Source organism: Labeo rohita, unplaced genomic scaffold (genome assembly GCF_022985175.1).
Source record: "Labeo rohita strain BAU-BD-2019 unplaced genomic scaffold, IGBB_LRoh.1.0 scaffold_1248, whole genome shotgun sequence".
In the NCBI taxonomy this organism is placed as follows: domain Eukaryota; kingdom Metazoa; phylum Chordata; class Actinopteri; order Cypriniformes; family Cyprinidae; genus Labeo; species Labeo rohita.
Window position 1 is genome coordinate 1 of NW_026127393.1, and position 23209 is coordinate 23209.

The 23209-nt window shown below is 37.6% G+C and overlaps 1 protein-coding gene and 1 long non-coding RNA gene across 3 annotated transcripts; both read right to left on the reverse strand.

Annotated features, from left to right (window-relative positions):
- Positions 1–714: 714 nt before the first annotated feature.
- Positions 715–3469, reverse strand: LOC127157903 (uncharacterized). The gene is made up of 4 exons (XM_051101085.1): positions 3158–3469; positions 2255–2426; positions 1882–1961; positions 715–1106 (listed from the first exon to the last, which is right to left on the reverse strand). Exons 1-4 carry the CDS (start codon positions 3413–3415, stop codon positions 810–812), a joined length of 807 nt encoding a protein of 268 aa, XP_050957042.1. The 5' UTR covers positions 3416–3469; the 3' UTR covers positions 715–809.
- A 3393-nt stretch (positions 3470–6862) lies between these two features.
- Positions 6863–9377, reverse strand: LOC127157902 (uncharacterized). 2 transcript variants are annotated; one of them, XR_007826021.1, is made up of 4 exons: positions 9285–9377; positions 8837–8959; positions 8662–8745; positions 6863–7031 (listed from the first exon to the last, which is right to left on the reverse strand). It is a non-coding gene; the product is annotated as an uncharacterized LOC127157902 (long non-coding RNA). The 2 variants fall into 2 exon arrangements; XR_007826022.1 differs by lacking the exon at positions 6863–7031 and having other exon boundaries at positions 8633–8745; positions 9285–9374.
- Positions 9378–23209: the final 13832 nt, after the last annotated feature.

Sequence of the window (23209 nt, forward strand, 5' to 3'; positions counted from 1 at the left end):
TGATTTGTTTTGTTTTTACTGTTCTTGCAGAAAATAAAATTGTACATAATTGTACCTTTAGAAAATAAAGTACAATGGCTTGTCACACTGGGGCTGTACCCTCAAGGGTACAGCTTTTGTACCCTTGGCATAGGGTACATATTTGTACCCTTATGATTTGTACCTTAAGAGAGCAGTCTTGTACCTGTGGTGACAATTTTGTACCTTTATTTAACAGTACAAAAATGGACCCTTCAAAAAGGGTACAAAATTGGCTTTGACAGGGTACAATCGTTGACTATGATATATATATATATATATATATATATATATATATATAAACACAAACACACACACACACACACGCTGTATTAATATCAGAATTTATTAAGTCCTTTTTATTTTATTATTTTACATTTCATTTTAAACACAATGTCTAACTGTGACATATAACTTGTCGTCAACTGAGTAAGTGTCTCTCTACTTTTCAGAATAAACTTAAAAAGATTGTCTTTAAAATTTTTTAACAGCTCATCCATACATGGAGGATTTTCAGTGACAGTGTGTGTCCTAGGTTGATCATATCTTCATTGACTACCTCAATATTTCCCTCATCATCATCATCATGATGGTCAGGAGAACCTGTGTGTTTCAACATTTTGTCGCCAAAAGAATATTTTGTAAATGTTGACTGGCAGTCATTAAGTCCACATGTAATTGTGAAATTGGCTTCATGGGCATGAATGAGTCCTATGTGCTGAATTAGTTTCATCAAGGTGAATGTCCTCCTGGAGCATTTGGGGCACTGGTATGGACGAGGCATGGTGGAGTCAGTATAGAAGATTTATTTGCCTAGTGACAGTTATTGGCAGAGGCTGGTCACCATCCACAACTATTTTGGCAATGTACCTTTGGAGAAACATCAGAGTGTTCTTCAGATGTCTTGGATATGCAAGATTGAACACGAAGTATGTGCAGAAGGCTGAGATGATTCCTTCGTCGATTCCTGAGTTGCGAAACAACTCGATGTGGTCCACTTTCAGAATGTTTGGAGCTCTCCTGGCAAAGGCCATTTTCCAGTCTCGGTCGGTCAACTGAATAGTTGGGTACGGGCTGTCAAGATCAGTCTATTCAAAGCCAAAAGGAAAAAAGCTAAATTAACCTGACATTCTTACCATTTGGTTAAAAATATTAATACCTCACAAATTCTGGTAACGAAAGAAAAGTTGATCCATTCTGACATATTGCACTTGCTCTTTAAGGAGGAATGTGAGGCTGTTGTTCATTGATAAGGTTGTTAAAATAGCAATAATTAGCATTGTGTTATTGGGCAGATACACTAGATTACTAAGCACATGCATCATCTACATTCTTTGCATACACATTATATGCTCAAAGAGTGGTTTATAATTAGAATGTGACTATATTCTGATGTGGTGTGCAGATTCGGTAGCTAGTAAATTAGATTTTGTTTTGGGTGTTCATGCTACACAATTAGAGTAAAATTTTATTTTGTAGTCATTGTGCACAAATATTGTGCTTATGTACTCAAACTTCCGCCTTTTCCTTTCACACAAGAACAGATATGAATTGCTGTTAAAACTTGTTTGACTGGATTTAAGCAAGAACTGATGAATCTAAAGTAATTTAACTATGGTGGAAGACAAAAAGCAATAGGACCATCCAAGCAAGTCTTCAGCGTAGCAACAATGATGAGGTCATCAGCCTCATTACCACTTTACATTCCACTTAAAAGTAATGAAATATTTAAAAGTGGATAAAGTATTCCTTTAAGTGGAGACATGTGTGGTGTTAATATGATTTTCTTTCTATCAGTACATTTGTCAAGTGTATTTGGTGTTATGGAGGTGAACAAAAGAGATTTTAGCAAGCAAGACATACCTCTCCAAGTGTAATAAAGCGATCAATGTTCTCTTTGAAGATGTAAGGCAGAAAGATGAGGGCTGCCCTAAAGTCAATATCTGCAAGACATAAGATATACTTGATATTTAAACAACATTTTTCTAATTCAGAAGCAGTGCAGGTAAATATAAAGGTCATCACTAGACATTTGGTCCAGTGTAGATGTCAATTTCAGGTAAGCAATTTGAATATAAAGATGATTTTCCCACAGAACCTATGTTAATTAACACCTCAATAGAAGTACACTGTTTTATGACATAAGAATAATAACAAATCTAAAATAGAATTAAAGACATATTAAGGCCCACGACTTGGAAACACTGTGGTATAGGCATTAACATTTAATCAGTACCTGGAAGATCCTCAGTAAGAGCTTCTTCTTTTGTCTCCAGGTAAAACTGGAATAGTGGGCATTTCCTTTGAGCTAGTTGAAGCACCTTCGGTACAATACATTTGAAGCCTTCATTGAATCGCTGACACAAGTTCCCTGTTGCTGGATGGATACGTTCCAACTCATCACACAACTACAGACGAAAAAACATTAAGCTTTATTCCATACCAGAAATCATCATGCAGCTTGATACTAATGTAAGAAGCAGTACTTAATGGCATATGGAAGATATGTGACATTTGTGTGTAGACCACATGTTAGTTTTCATACTATAAAACCATTAAAATTCACATCATTTCTTTCCACTGTCACATTTTTAATGATGATTAATAACATTTCAGTTACATAGTGGTTTTTGCTTGTTTATTAGAGTACAATACATTCACCAAGTTTGACCCAATAACTCCTTCCCTGTCATGAAAGCTACACAAGGAATCTCGCTCCGGTGACTAGATGGCTTTTTTCCTGCCAGACTTTCAACAACTTTCATATGATTGACATCAGCTTTGTGTCGCGTCCTGCCTGCTACTCGGGACGTGGTGTTTTGAATGATTAGTGAAGGTGCACCGCAGCAGGCGGGGTGGGGGGGATTTTGGTAGGTTGTAGTTACTCGCACATTGTGCTCGTAAATCATTTTTCCGGTTCGCACATATTGATTTTTAGGGGCATATGTGAGCAAAATGGTCGCACTGTAGAGCCCTGTATCTGTGAGTACGCCATTTTGGACCAGTACAGTCCTGGTGAAGTTCTCATTTTCATGACAGGGAATCAAACTTGGTGCATGCATTACACTCACACAGACCAGCAAATAAGAATATACCGTTAAGAATTCTAACTATGATCTTAGGATACATTTTTACTTACCCCGGTGGGTGTCCTTAAAAAAGGGTACTTCTTAACTGTGTCCTCTACAGTCATGCCATCAGCAATCTCCTTTTGCCGCCATGCAAACGTCTGCTGCATTCGGTCTCGTACAATCCTGAAGTCAGGTTGCATCTTCTGGTACTGGCTATTTAAGACATTCACATGAGCCTCAATGGAGGATGGATCCTCACCCAGAACACTTGGTGCCTTTATGGGAATTGAGATAGAGAGAGATACACTAACAAACACATCTGACATAAAACTAAACACTAAATTGTCTTGTGTAGTTCCATTGAGTGAACCAATCTTCTATCAATCTGATTGAACTTACTTGACCAACCTTATAATTGATAACTACAAAACTGTGAAAAAGAAGTGTGTGTGTGTGTGTGTGTGTGTGTGCGCGCGCGAGTGTGTGTGTGTGTGTGTGCGAGTGAATGTGTGCGTGTGACGGCACGCGATGACTGGTCGGAAAGCAACGTGTGACGTTAGTCTGACATGTACAGGACATCATTCAAACTGCAAAGTGTTTACTTATATTTGTGTACACTGGCAATAAAACACAACATTGTGCTTTTTGTCAAACTGTAACCTACAACTGTCTCCCAACCAAAATCACACACACTGTTAACTTATCAACTCTCACGCCTGTTTCACACATACTCCGTATACAGTGCGTATGCAGTTCGTGTGCGTTACGTATGCGGTGCAGAAGCAGCACGGACTCGTTTTGCTTTCACACAGGACGCGTTTGCAGTCCGTTCCTGATCCGTGGCTGTTTACCACAAACACACCATTTATCCGTTATTTTGATTTCAAATACAAACGTGCTTTTTCAGCATTGTGATCCTCTTTTATTGCAGTACAGTAATACAATCGTTCATAGACATATTCACGTTTAAAGTCAATAAATTAAACGTATTATTCAATGCACTTGACTTCTAGATTTATATATTATATAACGATATAATATATATATATATATATATATATATATATATATATATATATATATATATATATATATATATATATTTATATAACGAAACTAAGATTTAAGTGTTTAAGATGGCGGCCGCATTTCACAGCGCACATGCAGCGGCCAAGATGGAGGAGTGGCGGGACTGGCCTATGACGCCACCAACTGTCGAGCTTATGCACAAGGCCCGGTCATAGTTTAAAGTTCTGAAAAGTCCTCTGCAATCCTAATACTTTATAATATTAATATTAAAAAACATGGCCAGAGGACATATACAATTTGGCGGGGTAACATTAGCCCGTTAGCATTGGCTACCACAAATATTTTGTCAACTAAAATGGCATTTAAATAAAAGCTTACCTCTGAATCTCTGGGCTTCGACGTCGGTTACTTCTATGCCTGCTTCTGATATTTTTTGAAGGACCTCCTCGGTTGAAAGCCCTGTAAGAACCATGAGTAACTTAACCGAAAGACTTCTTCTCCACCGATTGCCGAAAGAAAGACCGCGAACTGGACGACGTTCTCTTAAATTGAGATTCAAGCAGCCAATCAGGATTGGCATATTTGACACATCTTTCCACCAATCAAAAGTAGTGAGCTGGTAGTCTCCGTTCCCGCTCTCTCCAGTAAATTAGGGAGGGATAATGTACTCAGGCTATGCAATCAATGCAAAAATGTTTCTGATGAAATAAACTATAACAGTGAGAATCAGCCATTTGTGTGTTTATGTGTGTTGTTTTTCATTTACATAATCAATATAATATTATAATTTCATCAGCTGGATAATTGTATTATAATGATTTAAAATCAGCAAATTGACTTACAAAACATTTATTTCCTTTATTTCAAGGCTACTCAAATATAGTGATAAGTTAAAATCTACCTTAAATAATTAAGGTGTCATTAAAACCTTTAAACAACTACTTTTACAAAAAAAAAAAAAAAAAAAAAAAATGGCTTAGCAGAGGCTTTCTCTTGATATTGTACCTTAACCTTTAAAAGAAACAGTACATATATGTACCTTTTAATGCTGGGGAACATATATGTACCTTTTTGACCCTCAAAAAGGTACATATATGTACCTTGAGGTCCAATAATAAGCCCTATGGGGTACGTTAGTGTAGATTGTACCTTGGGGTACAGAAATGGACTCCTACTGTACCCCTATTTCTGAGAGTAATGGACTCCTACTGTACCCCTATTTCAGTAGTGTGTATTATGAGTTATATTTATGTAAATGAATATTTTTAATTTTCCAAGTCATTACCTCCTTATCCCCTAAACATTGCACATTGTTTCCGTTTACCTACATGTACGTTCAGCTGTAAGTTATGGAAATTTCGGTCTGTATGTCATACATACCACGTAATTTCAGAATAGGTGCCCTTTAGTTAATGTTGTCTGAAAATGTATTTAATATTTACATATTCAAATGTGTAATCATTTTACAGTTCAATGTCATATGAAATATATTTATTTCTCTCATATTTTCCAGCTCACCTGCCATTTCCTAACATTATGCAAAATCGTTCATCATCATCGTCAAATTGTTCATTGTTGTGTTCAGTGGTGAATGTGAGTGATGTGACTCTCTCCTGGTACAAAGGAAACAGTTTATTGTCCAGCATCAGTGCGTCTGATCTCAGCATCAGTCTCTCTCTACCTCTGGAGGTGGAATATCAGGATAAAAACACCTACAGCTGTGTGATCAACAATCCCATCAGCAACAAGACCACACATCTGGACATCAGCAAACTCTGTCAGCAATATGCAGGTATATCTATTCTGTATTATTTTATAAGTTTGTGACTGAGCTGATCTGATCTCAGTTTGATGTTTTTATTCCTCAGATGTCCACTGCTGTGTTTCTACTGAAGCTGTGATCCGATTGGTGATCTCTGCTCTAGTGGGTGTGGCTATTGTCATTGTTCTGGTTTACGACATCAGATCCAGAGGATCTGAACAAGATTGAGCATATATTCCCACATCTAAAACATAAATGTTGTTATAATTGACCACATAACTTTTTTATTATTATTTATTAGTCTTCATTTATTTTTAATGGCTGACAGACCCATGTACAGACCTTAACTGCACACTGTAAATCCTGATAAGTTCAGCTTACTTAAAAAAAACTTTGGAAACCGATTGCCTTATTTTGTTAAAGCAAACTTAAAGGTAAAACTAAAGTTAATTTAATTATCAGTTTAAAGTAAAGAAAGCAAATTCTTACAGAGTAAATTAACTAATAAATATCAAGTTAGTTTAATGTCATTTCTAGTTAACATACTCCAGGACATTTACTAATCTTACTTAAGATTTAATAGTAAGATTACTCTGTTAATTCTATTTAACTAACAGTGTTATTTTGTGTTGTGCAAACATCTTAAATGCAATTATTCTCAACATGGATTTAATCTGCCATTTTAAGCTATGGGAACTTAAAACATTTCGTGCAATCGGTTTCCACATTTTCTTTAAGTAAACTGAACGTATTTTTATTAGTTCAACCAGCATGAAATGAACTTAACACAAGTTTGAAATTCTCAACAGTTTATTTTTGTAAAAAAACATCTAGAAAACTTTAAGAATATCACAATAATAAAAATTAGCTTTTAAAACATCTGTGTTCTTAGAATACTCTTTACAGACTTCTTGACTAAACAACACTTTGTTGTCATAACATTATTTGGACCTACTGGAATACTTAAAAAATACAGCATTTTCAGAATGACATGCAAACAGAACAGCAAAAATAAAATACAGGCCTGTAAAACCCATCCATGACAATTCTTCCCTCCATGATTGCCTTTATTGCATCCACAATGAGGGCATGTCCTCTGGTAGAACTGTGAGCAGGTCTACAACTGCTTCACTGAAGTCTGCATCCAAATCCTAAGTAGAGAAATAAAATAGGTACAGTGTGAATTTCTTCATTTCAATACTGGAAATGTTCTAAAAGCATACATTGACAAGGAACTTTTAATGCTGTTAATTTATAAGCAAACTGATTCATATTGATGACCAGAGTGAGTGTACAATGATCTGTGCAAACATCAAGTACAAGGAAATGTAATTAAGCTTTAAATTATGATCACCAAAGAAAGATGACGAGATTTATAGTGTGATAGTGACATTTCACAATACATGATTTAAATCAGAGCAAAAGTGTAAATTATCATTTGTGTCAACTATTACTGCATGCCTTGTCTTGGAAGTCTTGGAATATTACACACAAGTTCCATGGACTACATTTTATTGTTTTCAACATTATAGATGTGAATTTACAGATCTTTTTTTTTTTTTTTTACAATATGCTAAGAATTTAGAGCATTTTCTCTCTTGCTATGGAGTGATGGATCACACCCATCATTTACATGATTTTATCTTAAAGGGTTTGTTCACCCAAAAATTTAAATTAGCCCATGATTTACTCGCCGTCAAGGCATCCTACGTGTATGACTTCATTCTTTCAGACCAATCCAATCACAGTAACATTAAAAAAAATGTTCTGGCTCTTCCACGCTTTCCATGGCAATGTTTCTGTTCAACAGTTCAAAAGGAGTGCAAGAAAGCGCATCCATCCATAATAAAATGTGCCTCACACAGCTCCGGGGGTGAATTCTGTAGTGGATCAGTGCATTTTTGTAAGAAAACTATACACATTTAAAACGTTATAAACACTTTTCTCTCACTGCCACTAACTATCATACGTGCAAGCCTTTCCGGGTGGATGTTGTAGGACGTTTGTGTAGTGCATGCGCTGGTGTAAATATTCTAGTCGAAATGCGAGTTTGTTTACAGGAGCAAAGGAAGCAAAGTTTCCTTACTTTAGCAAAAGAAAACCAGTCTCCTCTTGGGTTATATTGAAATCCTCTGACATTCTTCTTTATGGATCTTTGTTTTGTACTTCTAATTCGTTACTGGTGTTTCATTTCGCTCTGTCACTAATCACTGGCGCATACGCACGCGTACATCCTACATCGCTGACAAGCTATGCAATATCATGTTCATATTCGCAGATGAATCGCTTTCGATTATGAACGCGATATTGCGTAGCTTGTCAGCGAACTAAGGCTCTGTGTATTAAATTCCGCTCCATCTGAATGCACGTGATGGAGATTTACTACTAATCACAGAACCTGTCGAAGTTCTACTGTCGAGGTGTGCATGACAATCACATGTGATTTATCGTGCAGCCCAATATACACCTAGGATGCCTTGAGAGTGAGTAAATCATAGGCTAATTTCCATTTTTGGGTGAACTAGGCTCTTTATTTCAAAGTGTGTAAAGTGTGTCATGATGTTTGTGATCACTCAACACAATTTCACAAATTTAAAGCATTTACACCAATTTCAGTAATAAACTGTTTCACAAAAGACAAATATAGCATCTACTGCAAAACTAAAAAAAAAAAATAATAATAATACACAGAACCTTTGACAATTTTTCATAACCTGAACTATATTCATGAATATATGAATAAAACAAAATGATGAGAGCAGAAAATCCAGTAATATTTACGAAACACATCCTGTAAAATTCCTGTGGGTCATCCTCCAGGATGACTGAAAGGCCCTGAAGTACTGCAGTGGAAACATCAGATGACTATGAAAAAAGAGAGACAGGCTGAGGATAACAATCATAAGCAAATCATGATTTAAAGATGACAACTACAGTCAACATGATAAAGAGATACCTTTTAATGAACTTGATGTGAAATTTAAAATCCTTTTTTCTAGAAAATGTCAAAAGTGCAGAGTCTGTGTCCAATGCTGCGCAGAACTCAGATCCGAGATATGCGACTGAATCCTGCAAAGATCTAAGAACAAAAATTGAGTGGCATTTTGAAGGACACAATCCATAAACAAACTTTCTGAAAAGGAATAGGGTTTTGAAAATTTTTGAAAAGGAAAAAAAACTGGTTTTGATGAGGAAAATAAATCTTTCAGTGAAAAGTCATCAAGGGTATTAAATACACATTTGTGTTAAATTTACAGTCTTTGAAAGGACACTGACATTTATTGTTACTTGTCAAACAAATATGCAAATGGAATACAATCTGACACATCATCTGGCTCAATTAAAGAAAAAGTTCACCCCCCCCAAAAAAAAAAAAAAAAAAAATTATCTATTAATTTACTCACCCTTATGCCACCCAAGATGTTGATGAGTATTTTTCTTCAGCAGAACAGCAAAGAAGCTGAAAATGTGGCCTTTGGTGATTGATAAAATTTAAGTCAGAGACTGTCCATTTTTGGAGGGAAAAAACATATCAAGGAGCATAAAATGAATACCTGTTGCTCCTCATGATATACTGAGGTTTTATCAAGCAAGAAGATCGATCTGTGGAAGAAAATGAAATAAACACTTTTAAGTCTCATTTACTGCATTCATCTTACATTTATCTAAGTAGATCCTCTCTGCAAAGTAAACACAAATGTAAAGAGTGTCTGTTATGTCACAAACATAGCACTTGTAACAAACATAACCTAAAGCATCTGAACTTACATTTCCACTGCACAGCAGTCATCAGTTGGTATCCTAAAATAATAAAAAAGTGTTATCCCATCAATCAAAAATCAGTGAACATTGAACAAATAAAACCAAATGTATAGTGTTTTTTTTCTTACGTAATGTAAATGGAAACATCTGGTATTTTAAAACTAAAATCGTTAACTTACATTTAAATAAGTTTCAATGTTATATATACTCTGCTTGAGGAGGTGGGGGTGATGGGTCTACTAAAGACTCGTTGACAATCTCAGAATGCGTGTTGTTTCTTACTGCCTGCACATTACCGTAATTATCATACTAGGCACGCATACTATTTTCGTCGCAACCAGGTATTTCTAACAAATAATGCTACGGCTTGACCACAGTTTAGCACTCATACCCAGCAAACACAGAACGTTTCCCTAACGTTCCCCTACGGTTCCCGTTTGGTTATTTTTTGGGAACCAAATGAGAACGTTCTAGGAACGTTCCCTGTAGGTTCTCTTTTTAATAACCTACAGGGAACGTTCCCAGAATGTTCCCTGCAGGTTATTTTTAGTTGTCATATTCGTGTAAACTAATAAAAACTCATTCTAATGTTGAAATGTATTTTTTTTCATCATGAACAAACTATTTTTTGCAGAATTTCTGAAATAAGCGTTTAATAAAGTGTAGACATCAAAGTGGTCAAATCGAATTATAATTATAATATAATTCCAATTAAGCCAAGGTTAAGCGTAGTCAGAAAATCATATCATTAACACTGGGTTTGTTTGTATATTTCTTTTCTGTGCGCCTCTGATCTGCACGCGCTTCTCTAGCACGCGCTCAATCCTGCCTTCCACAGAAAGCCGGGCACCCGCGTAATTTAAAAATTAACGGTCATTTCGTTTTACTGACTGACTAACATTCGTTGATTGATCGCTTTAATGAATAATTACTTATAATTAATATATATATATATATACAAGAGTAAATATTGTGATTTCAGGGAAATTTGACACGTCTATGTTAACGGAGAAGTTTTTGTGTACTGACCAAAAGAGAGAAGCACATCGTCGTTAATTCAGTGGTAAGAAACGAATGTAATATTATTCTAAAGTCAAATAAATGTTATTCGTTTTCAATGTCTGTAAAAATAAAATTCACATTTTTAAAATCCAATATTTTGTTGAAGTCAGTGTTATTTGGTGCTTTAATAAACAAAATCTGGGTTATGGTACTTCTAATCTTATATATTAACGAATAAAACAAATCTAGGATATTAAAGGATATTTTAATGTCATTTTATGATGGCTAAATGTGCTCTAAATATCTGTAAGGATTAAACAATAGTTTAAAACAAGACATGGTTTGTAGTAGTGATTATTGAGGTCCACATCCGTCCGTCTTCCATGCTGCTTACTACGGGACGCGGGAGTGCTGACATACGGCAGCGGTATGGAGTGAAGAGGTTAGGAGAACGTTCTGGGAACCTTCAGAGAACTTTCAGGGAACCTTCTAGGAACATAAATAGAACGTTCCCTATTGGTTAGCCAGGAAAGTTTTCTTAACGTAAATAGAACGTTCCCTGCAGGTTAGGGGAACGTTCCGGGAACCCGGAACGTTCCCCTAACCTGCAGGGAACGTTCTATTTACGTTAAGAAAACTTTCCAGGCTAACCTATAGGGAACGTTCTCTGTAACCTTCTGGGAACGTTCTGGGAACCAAAACCTAACGTTCCCAGAACGTTCTGGGAACCAAAAATTGTTAGCTGGGTAGTTGCTTTCAAAATCGCCGTGTCAAGTTAAAAAGAGTTATTTTTAAATAACCCGTCTGAAGATGCAGTGTTCTTTCCCATCCGTTTGTACACTGACCGGTGTTACGGTTTAACTGGTGACCGTGTTATCTGGTGACCAACTTCCTGGTTCAGGTCCTCCGCACCAGATGTGATGGAACGACAGTGGCAGATTCGCCGATCCTGAAAGCACAAACTGACCTGATATTAAGCTGTCTAATAAACGCACACTTGCTCATTACATGATTTTGGTTTTCTTGTAAAGATTACAAATTATTGGTATGATGGCTCGTAGCGGCGGAAATAAAAAAAAAAAAGCTTGTTTGGCGTGGGTTTCGAACAAGCACAAAATACAGTCGCACTGTGACACGACATTATCGAACGCATTGACAGGGCTCTCAAGTGTCACGCATTGAGCGTGACAGTCACTCATTTCGGTCTATTGTCACGCACTCCCGCCACACATTGTATTTCTCACGCAGAAAAAACTATTTATAATATATTTAATATACCGCAGCGCCTAACATTTCTCTGGCCGCGCCGCTCTCGCTATGGAACCGGCAGGATTCAAGCGCGTCTCCCCTGGAGTTCTTAGTCGAGCCTGCCACTTATCAGCCAATCAAAAAAAAAGAAATAGGCTACACAACAGCCAATCAGAAAATAGCACTATTGTATCTGGGTAAGATTTAACGCAACAACCAATGAAAAAAAGCATCGTGAAATTGTTCACCATCTTCCTCGTTCACAGAGGAAACCACTGGAGCCCCGAGCATCACTTTGAGCACAAAGTAAGTAATGATCTCCTGTTACAGCAAATTCACAACTTGTTTGACACAAACAATATTATGACCACTTGACAGCTGTTAGAGAATGTTTCCCAGATAATTAACATCAGTTTTTCATGAGTGTCTGTTACTTAGCCAACAGTTTTACAGCCTGTTCACTGACAACATCTGCTCAGAACAAGTAGTCTAGGCCTAGTCATATTTTCGTTATCACACGATGACTGCCATATTGTCACATTATAAATATATCTCTCTCCAATAGACTTAATAATTTTCTTAGCACTAAATTAATTCAAGTGTATTGCATAGTTGATGTTATAGGTCACTTTTAAAATCATGTCATATTTTATAATTATATCCTGACCATGGATGCATTAATCATTGCATCTGTCTTTCAAAGATGTCATTTAAAAGGCAACTAAGCATCCTTTCATTCACCCTGAGAGGAAAGCCCCCCAAAAATGGCAGGTTACAGGATGCTGGCCCAGAGAAGGTGGTGAAAATGGTAGGCACATTAGAGGAGGAGACAGAGGAGGAGACGGTGCAGGTGGAAGATGAAGAGACGGTGCAGGTGGAAGAGGAAGATACGGTGCAGGTGGAAGATGATGAGATGGTGCAGGTGGAAGAGGAAGAGACGGTGCAGGTGGAAGAGGAAGATACAGTGCAGGTGGAAGATGATGAGACGGTGCAGGTGGAAGAGGAAGATACAGTGCAGGTGGAAGATGATGAGACGGTGCAGGTGGAAGATGATGAGACGGTGCAGGTGGAAGAGGATGAGACGGTGCAGGTGGAAGATGATGAGACGGTGCAGGTGGAAGAGGATGAGACGGTGCAGGTGGAAGAGGAAGAGACGGTGCAGGTGGAAGATGATGAGACGGTGCAGGTGGAAGATGAAGAGACGGTGCAGGTGGAAGAGGAAGATACGGTGCAGGTGGAAGATGATGAGATGGTGCAGGTGGAAGAGGAAAAGACGGTGCAGGTGGAAGAGGAAGATACAGTGCAGGTGGAAGATGATGAGACGGTGCAGGTGGAAGAGGAAGATACAGTGCAGGTGGAAGATGATGAGACGGTGCAGGTGGAAGATGATGAGACGGTGCAGGTGGAAGATGATGAGACGGTGCAGGTGGAAGAGGATGAGACGGTGCAGGTGGAAGAGGAAGAGACGGTGCAGGTGGAAGATGATGAGACGGTGCAGGTGGAAGAGGAAGAGACGGTGCAGGTGGAAGATGATGAGACGGTGCAGGTGGAAGATGATGAGACGGTGCAGGTGGAAGATGATGAGACGGTGCAGGTGGAAGAGGAAGATACAGTGCAGGTGGAAGATGATGAGACGGTGCAGGTGGAAGATGATGAGACGGTGCAGGTGGAAGATGATGAGACGGTGCAGGTGGAAGAGGAAGAGACGGTGCAGGTGGAAGAGGAAGATACAGTGCAGGTGGAAGAGGAAGATACAGTGCAGGTGGAAGATGATGAGACGGTGCAGGTGGAAGAGGAAGATACAGTGCAGGTGGAAGATGATGAGACGGTGCAGGTGGAAGAGGAAGATACAGTGCAGGTGGAAGATGATGAGACGGTGCAGGTGGAAGAGGAAGATACAGTGCAGGTGGAAGATGATGAGACGGTGCAGGTGGAAGAGGAAGAGACGGTGCAGGTGGAAGAGGAAGATACAGTGCAGGTGGAAGATGATGAGACGGTGCAGGTGGAAGATGATGAGACGGTGCAGGTGGAAGAGGAAGAGACAGTGCAGGTGGAAGAGGAAGAGACGGTGGAGGAGATGGCTAAGGTGTCAGAAGAGGCCATCAAAACAAAAGGGAGAAAAGTACCAGGAGCAGCCACCTACAAGAGCTCTTTTAATAATGAATGGACCTCTAAATGGCCATTTATTACTGTAGGAAGCACCAGCTCCTATTACTGGTGTTCTATCTGCCGCCAAGAGAACTCCTGTGCCCATCAAGGTGTGCGGGATGTGACAAGGCACATAGAAAGTAAGGGGCATCAGGCCAAAAAGCAGGCACTAAAGTCAACCAGCACAGTCAAAAACTTTTACTTGCCAGTGACTGCAGAAATGAGTGTGCAAGAGGTCAAGGTACATAGCACATTAAATCCAAAAGGTTGATTACATTGTTCATGAATACCATTTTTCCTAAATAATACAACCAATTATATGTTTATGGCATATATGATATATATGATATATATATATGACAGAATACTGCTCTGTAATGTATTTTTATTGTTACTGAAATTCAGAATTTTAATGGACATGCAGATATAGGTTAAATCAGGGTTAACATTCAAATTTGTATTCAGCATAGCTATATATTTTTTTCATTTGTTTCTGTTGCAGACAAGGAGAGCTGAGGTGAAAGTTGCCGTAGCAATGGTTCAACACAATGTTTCATTTGCTGTGGCAGACCATTTCAGCCCCTTGGACAGGGAATGCTTCAAAGACTCTCCCACAGCTCAAAATTTCAAGAGTGCCAGCACAAAAACTATGTGCATCATTAATCAAGCAGTTGCACCACATTATAGAAACGAGCTGGTGTTGAAGATGAGGGAAAATCCCTTTACACTGGTCACGGATGGCTCAAATGACACAGGTATACCTTTGACAGCTAAATTGCCTGTTTCCATTTCCTCATGTTCATGTCACACACACACTGAAATAATACATGCATGCAGAGTTAGTTATGTACCATATTGTTACAGGACTAGAGAAGATGAAACCCCTAACTGTAAGGGTATTTGATACCACCAAAGTTGTGCACAGATTCCTCGACATGTGCACCACAAGTGGAAGAAACTGTGGCACAGCTGATGTCATATATAAAAAAAAAAATCAACGATGTCCTGATAGAGCATAACATACCATGGAAAAATTGTGTCGGCCTGTCAGTTGACAATGCCCCAGTTAACACTGGAGCCAAAAATTCAATTGTGGCAAAAATGCTTAAGGAAAATCCCAGCATTTACATTCATGGATGCCCCTGCCATATAATCCATAACACTGCTAAACACGCTAGGAAAAGGTTTTTGGAAGTAAGTTTCAACATGTTTGCTTTCCATTAAATATCTGTTAAGCTAAGGTGAAGTAAATAATTTGCTGTATAATTACATAATATATGTTTGCGCTCATATCATGTTCTGCAGATATCTGGATTTGACACTGAGGACCTTGTGGTTGACGTTGGATACTGGTTTAAGGGCAGCACAAACCGTAAAGATTACTTGAAAGGTTTGTAATTCAATTAGCTCCAGTGTTATACACCCAAACTGAGGAAAAATTGGGATCATTTTGTTTGTTTTTCTTACATATTTTACCAGAATTTTGTGAACTCCATGGCAGTGATTATATGGAAATGCTGCTGTACATTTCTGTGAGGTGGCTGAGTTTGGAGATGTGCATCACCTGCATTCTGCAGCGGTATGGCCCACTCACCAGCTACTTCAAATCTTTAAGTCAGTCAAGTCAAGTCAAGTCAAGTCAAGTATATTTGTAAAGCGCTTTTCACAATACAGATTGTATCAGCTTCACAGTATTAAATTAATAATACAACAAGGTTTGTTTCTAGTGGAATTTATTGATTGATAAAATAAAATTAAATATCCCCAAAATATCCCCAAATGAGCAAGCCAAAGGCAACATTATATTTTGGCACTAGTTCAAGATGGTTATGTGAGACACCCAATATTAACAACCTGTCTATTTGCAGATGAGAAACAACCAAGGTTCAGGAGGCTGGTGGAGGCGTTTTCCAATCCCCTGACGGAAGTCTACCTCCTGTTCCTTCAGGCCACATTCCCAGTGTTCTCTACACTGAACCTTCTTCTCCAGAGAGAAAAGGCATCCATTTTCCAGCTGTATGAAGAGGTAAATGGGAGGGTTGGGCTATTTTTGGCTATATTGATGTCTCCTTTCTTAAGTGCAACACCCCTGTGAAATATAGGTTGTGTTACTTTGTCAAGAAAGACAATTAAGCTATCTAATTTCAAAACAGCTGACATTTTTTGATTCTGTGCACTACATGTGTCCCTTGATAAATTACTTGTACACATAGGGAGATAAACCTGTATGCTTATTCACAACAAATACACCTTTTCTATGGATTGAGTGGTCTTTCTGATGATGGAATATGGATACAAAATTTTAAAAAGTATGGTATCCCAATAACAATATATTCACCCCTCTGCCATTTGGTAGAAGATATAAGAGCATCAGATACAGCACTAGTAGATTCAGAGACAGCTTCTATCCTCAAGCCATCAGAATGCTGAACTTTACTCAACCATCTTCACTCTCCTAAATGGCACACTTGTCACTTTTTAGAATTAATCCTTCAACTTAACCTCTTCTATTTATCTACTTTCTACTTTAAAAAAAATTTGAAAGTTGAGATTACTTTGAGCACAACAAATTTCATGACTGATAAATGTTATTTATGTGTATATGACAATAAATTTGAAACTTGTATAACCCAGAGATATCCTAGAAGATGCCTGTATTTGACTAGCTTTCTCTATGTCTTCTGTCTCACTGATAGGAGAAAAACTCAATGTGGGTTTCACCACCAGAGCTACGCTAAACAGGCTCCTTGAGGCTGGAGAGGTCACATCACAGAAGGCTCAACAATTCCAGCAGGCAGCACTGGCCTTTTTGGTCGGAGCTGTGGAGTATGCCATGGATAAACTCCCGTTGAAAGATGCTCTCCTGAAGCATGCAAGATTTATTGATGTGCAGCTAAGAGCTGAGTGTGGGGTTGAAGATGCCCTATACTTTGTAGACAGGCAAGGGTTTTCACATACTGATTATATATTTTAAGTTTAATGGTCATGATCACAAAATAAATCTGTCTCTCACTGTATTCTAATCAGTCTTGTACACATGTGCTCTTTTTAAGATTTCAGGAACTCCTTCCTTTTCAAGACCCAAAGGAACAAGACCAAGTAAGTGACGAGTTTATGAAGTACCAACTCATGGACATTGCCTTGCCCGAGGACCCAACAGTCTTTGATGTTGAGGAGTTTTGGGGAAGAATGTCCACAATAAAGAACAAGGTAAGACATATTTTGCACACAACATGACTTGCTCATTAGTAATTACGATGAAGGGAAAATATTTGAGAAATAGAGGCCCCTGGTTCCTTTTTTCAAAGGTGACTGGCTTGAACCAATTTGGGAGGCTATCAAAGATCGCAGCCTTGGTTTTAGTGCTTCCACATTCTAATGAGATTCGGAATGAGATGTCACTCTTGCCTGTCTTCAAAACTTGAGAGCCCTGCATTGAGCTATTGAACTACGCTGATTCAGCCATGGATTTCTGGATTCAAGTAGGATTTTACTCTCGGCGTGACATTATGCAACTGGCTGAATCAAGAAAAATATGCCCGTGTTAACTTGTGACCTGTGTTTACTTGTTATGAAAACTAATATTAAAGCAAAAGTATATTACATTTTGTGGTTTATGATGTTAAAGTACCTTCAACGGAGTCTCAGACAACTGTGAAATTGTGGCTACTGTGGTTTATTTACAAACGCTATCGTTGAACTTTATTTACTATAGTAAAACATGGTACATTTTCTTCAGAGACTAGCTGATGTCTCCTTTAATTAACATAAAAACTTGACGTTATTTCCACGTTGTTTTGCCGTTTTTCTCGTAGAAATACTTGTGATTTGATTTCTTGATTGTAGTGAATGACATATAACGTTAAAGTTCTAGTTGAAACGCCGCTTAGAAATGTTACTTTATAAACGTGTTAACTTGTTTGCGTTCAATAGGTGGTATTTTATTCGATTGTAACAGTATATAAAATATAATAGCCTTTTCTGTAGGCGAAAAGTTGCAAATTAATGCTGCACTTAACGTGTTACATTGACTTGTGTTCATTAGCAGAATAATTCTGAAAGTATGACATAAGCATTGTTTTCTGTTGGTGAATATATTAAAGTACTCGCAGTCGACATGTAGGCTAAATGATCGTACTGTTTAATCATACGAAAATGAAAAAAAAAAAATCAATAAAAAACCACAATGTAACACGTTACAAAGTGCAGCACTAATTTGCAGCTTTTCGCCTACAGAAAAGGCTATTATATGTATATACTGTTATAATCGAATAAAATACCACCTATTGAACGCAAACAACAAGTTAACACGTTTATAAAGTAACATTTCTAAGCAGCGTTTCAACTAGAATTTAACATTATATGTCATTCACTACAATCAAGAAATCATAACACAAGTATTTCTACGAGAAAAACGGCAAAACAACGTGGAAATAACGTCAAGTTTTTATGTTAATTAAAGGAGACATCAGCTAGTCTCAGAAGAAAATGTACCATGTTTTACTATAGTAAATAAAGTTTAACGATAGCGTTTGTAAATAAACCACAGTAGCCACAAATTCACAGTTGTCTGAGACTCCGTTGAAGGTACTTTAACATCATAAACCACAAAATGTAATATACTTTTGCTTTAATATTAGTTTTCATAACAAGTAAACACAGGTCACAAGTTAACACGGGCATATTTTCTTGATTCAGCCAGTTGCATAATGTCACGCCGAGAGTAAAATCCTACTTGAATCCAGAAATCCATGGCTGAATCAGCGCAGTGCAATAGCTCAATGCGTTCGTTAATGTCGTCTCACAGTGCGATTGTATTTTGTGCTTGTTCGAAACCCACGCCAAACAAGCTTTTTTTTTTTATTTCCGCCGCTACGGGCCATCATACCAATAATTTGTAATCTTTACAAGAAAACCAAAATCATGTAATGAGCAAGTGTGCGTTTATTAGACAGCTTAATATCAGGTCAGTTTGTGCTTTCAGGATCGGCGAATCTGCCACTGTCGTTCCATCACATCTGGTGCGGAGGACCTGAACCAGGAAGTTGGTCACCAGACAACACGGTCACCAGTTAAACCGTAACACCGGATTGCGCGCTCTCTAGCGTGAATGCGGCCGTGTCTCTGAGCTCCTCATTCGAATGTGCCGCGTCCTGAATAAGATATCCTACAGTATATGCTAAGCGCTTACTAAATTAAAAACGATCCCCTCGTTTGAAGTGTTTTGTTTACTTCTCACTGAGTTCTGCAAAACGTCACATGAAACAACCGTCGTTAAAATTACTCCTATTCTAGTAACTAACTTATCACTAGCACAAATGGATAACATAGACAACCAGGCAGCTAATTTTACAGATATGAAGCGAACATTAACTGGTTTGAACAGAAATCGCTTCAAATAATGTGTAGGGTCAACCCGTGTTTGAGTTCTTTGAATGGGCTAAGATGTTCCACAAACATCAACAAAGTGCATAAAATCTAACCATCATAAGGTCTAGCAAGCAAAAAATCAGAAAATGAGACTTCAATTAAAAGCTTTTACCTTGATTTTACCGAACAAGATCCTCTGCAAACCAGGCCCGGTTCCAGAACCAAATCACTGAGGGTGCTTCTGAAAATTGTGAGGGTGCTCACAAAAAATATGCATGGAACTGTATGAAAACGGTACCACCAAATAGGACTGAGTAATATAAATCGTCTACACTAGTATCGTAATTGTAGTTTCAACAAATGCCATCTAACATCAAGAATACACTGTGAAGGTTATTACTGCATGCTCATCTAGGAGCAGTTCACATGTCGCGCCTAAAAACGCGTTCTTTCCAAAGCGCTAAGTTACGCTCCCATGGCGTCTGTCGTTACTAGGCAACCATGGCCTACGCTCTCCATGAAGACAAGTTAGTTTCAGCAAATGATAAATGGCAATTACCAATCAATCACAACCAATCAAATGCCGAGGCATTAAAAGCATGATGAAAATAAGATAATTATTTATAAGCTTGTGTGTACGTATTAATTTGGCGAATTTATGTATGTGTGTGCATCTGTCTGCGTGTTCATTAATTTAAAAATTAATACGCTATTAATAATTTTATCTGAGGGTGCTTTTGCTTTTGTTTGGGGGTGCTTAGCACCCTCAAGCACCCCCGTAGAACCGGGCCTGCTGCAAACACACGTTGAATCCTCAGCCGTTGTGCTTCTGCAACGTGGGGGAGGGGCAATTGTCACCCAGTGCGCATGCGTAACAGCATGTCTTGGACATTTTGAGTAATTTTACTTAAATTTCATTAGTTATGGGAACTATCTGTTCTAATATTTCAGCAACAATGAAAAATTTCTAGTAAACTCAACATTTTGGTTAAAATAGAGTAAACTTACTAGTATTTTTATAGCAAGGAATACTATTTGGTTTTACAGTGTAGTTAACATCCAGTTAATTTTTTTTAAAATAGCTCATGTATAAATATCTTTAAAATAATACAAATATATTACTAGTGTTATGCTCATGATTTTCTGTAATTTTATCATTATCATGATTTCCTAAGAATTTGCCTTGCTAATCAAGGTCATAGTAATAATAATAATAATAATAATAATAATAATAATAATAATAATAATAATCTAAATCAAAGCACCCCTTTTTATATTTCTTGTTAACCCTTGTGTTGTGTTTAAATCCCTGTCACATTTGTGATGTTCCCAGTTAAAAATGACCTGTCCACAAAAAATAAATTTACTGTTACGTGACATTATCACCAAATATTGGTGTCAGTCTTTTTGTCAACTTGTTTTCTTTCTATAATGTGTTTTGATCTGTTGGACATTGCAACACGTTCTTACTCCCAACTCGTCACATATAGAGAATGGGAATCTACGTCACTGTGCATTGCATCCTGGGTAGTCGCCGCCATGTTTTGGGACATGCTAAATAGCATACAATGACAATAAATACAAATCACTAGAGGAAAAAACAACTGTATTCGCATTAATATTTTTAAGAGCTGCTTGCACTTGCTTAGAATAATTGGAATTCATTGCGTTCATTCGAGCACGACACATACACACTCACAGAAATCATATGGCCGCCTTCTACTGTACCACACACAGGACCAAATTAATTTCTCTTTTGCATTTTTTTTTTTAATAACTAGGTGGCACTGATATATCTGCCAGCTAAAATAAACACACCATAACTTGATCTCATCCAGTTGATCATTTAAGTGAACCACCACTCTGCGCATTTTGTGTGTATCTCAGATGTCTGTTCTATTCAAAAGTAAGTGCCCTGCGAACTTGAAATATTCTGCCCTGATTACAGTTCAAAGACAGGGTATGTGTTCCATTCAACGAGCATTAAAGTGTGCAAGACGTGAATTTAAATTGCATTTATTTACAGAAGTATATTATGTCATGCTTCTCTATTAAGTTTAGTCTGTGTGTAAAGACGATGCAGGTGGTGTAGCGCAAATCCATGAATGAATATTCCTAAGTAAAGTGAATGTATTTAATCATATGTCATATCGCCCTAATTTCATTAAGGTGTGAAGTGCAATAAGTTTTACTGGACAAAGAGCTGCTGAATAATAAATCCAATGAGTTGCATTATGAACAAAGACAGTGATCGCAACGAGTCATATCACAGATTAAATTACATTTTTATGTGTTATTCATAGCCTGAGCACTTACAAATTCATGTGAATCAGAAATGATGAATCTGTAATTAATAATAAATACAAACGACAAAGCCAGATTTTGAAGTTGTTTGTTTTCATTGAGCTGCCTTTGCCATTGTGGTTTTTCAAGCTGAAAAGCTTAAAATTGCGCTTCATTTTAGATCCGTTCTCCACTCTGGTCATGACAGCAGATATGGCAGTTCATGTCACAGCAAGTGTTCGCCATTCTAATGTGTTTTTAAATATACAATATTTATTTTAACATCTACCTCTACTATTACCCAGTCTACACTGTTGTGTCCGTGTCCTAAAGTCCCAGAACGCTGTGCAATCGGTCATGAGACACCCGAGAGCCAATAGCATTTCACAACCAAGGCTTGCATCATCTGGCGGCATTTTTTGAATTTGCCCACAGACAGACTGCAGTGCAGCACAGAGCACACACAATGGCGGACCGAGACGGCAATCGCGTCTATTCCTCTCATAAATCATTTGTTTTGCTTCTGAACCCTTGGAATATTAATACTTTTTGAATAAATTATGAATATAGTTGTATCTGCCTGTTATATCTTGTGTTTTGTTGACAAATGGTTAGGTTTAGGGGCAGGGGTTGGGTTAAATGTGTAAATAGTGTAATATAAATGAAACTGTTTTGACTGTTTGCACTGAAAAAAAAAAAAAAAAAAAAAAATCACAATAAAAAAAAAAAAAAAAAAAAAGGCAATAATAGCAATATTATTACCCAATATATAATTTAATCATGACGATAAAATGCCCAGTGGAGGACCCTGCACCTCAAAAAATGACGCTAAAGGGGTACCCTGAGCATCCAGAAGTGACGCCAAAAGGACATAAATACTATAAACATACAACAATGTTTTGCCCACATAATAGTGTACAGCCAAACTATGCGGCTTTTCATTAAACAACATTTCACAGTATGGTACAGCAGCCAAAGACCCAATAGCAAACTGGCAAATCAATGCACACTAGTGACCTTTCAGTGGGGTGATTTATTTACAAAGCAGTCATAGTAGAGTGTTTTGGTAAGTACTTATGCAGTTGCTAGGTAGTTGTTGTACACTGGTCAAAAGAGCTCACCTGAATAAGATATTCTGGTCTTTCATATGGTAGTTTCCATCTTTCAAACACTTTCAACACAAATAATTAGAGGAATTTTCTATTTCTGGATCACACTGAAAGCATACTGTTTATACATTGATAGGTACTTCTGTGTTGATTTCAACTCGGAAAGTGGTGATTTCTAACTTATACGACTAAGAAAAGTGACCCCACTTGAAGTCAGATTTACAACTCAAGCGGAAGTCTGTGCAGCTGAGAAGCGGATGAGGAAGGGAGACGTAACCTTCACAAAAAATTACGTCTGAATCAAAGAAAGAGCACCAATTTAGTCCAAGATCTTACTTTACATGATAAGAAATATAAAATAAACACGTATGACACTAAATGACCATCTCTGTTAATATCGTACGTGT

Bases quoted from the DNA above. Each gene is read 5' to 3' on its own strand.
- LOC127157903 (XM_051101085.1), bottom strand. From the start codon at position 3,415: ATGTCAGATGTGTTTGTTAGTGTATCTCTCTCTATCTCAATTCCCATA. The intron at 1,962-2,254 runs GTACTGATTAAA...TATGTCTTGCAG, and splicing joins TCTTACTGAGGATCTTCCAG to ATATTGACTTTAGGGCAGCC. The intron at 1,107-1,881 runs GTATGTCTTGCT...GGCTTTGAATAG, and splicing joins GCTTTATTACACTTGGAGAG to ACTGATCTTGACAGCCCGTA.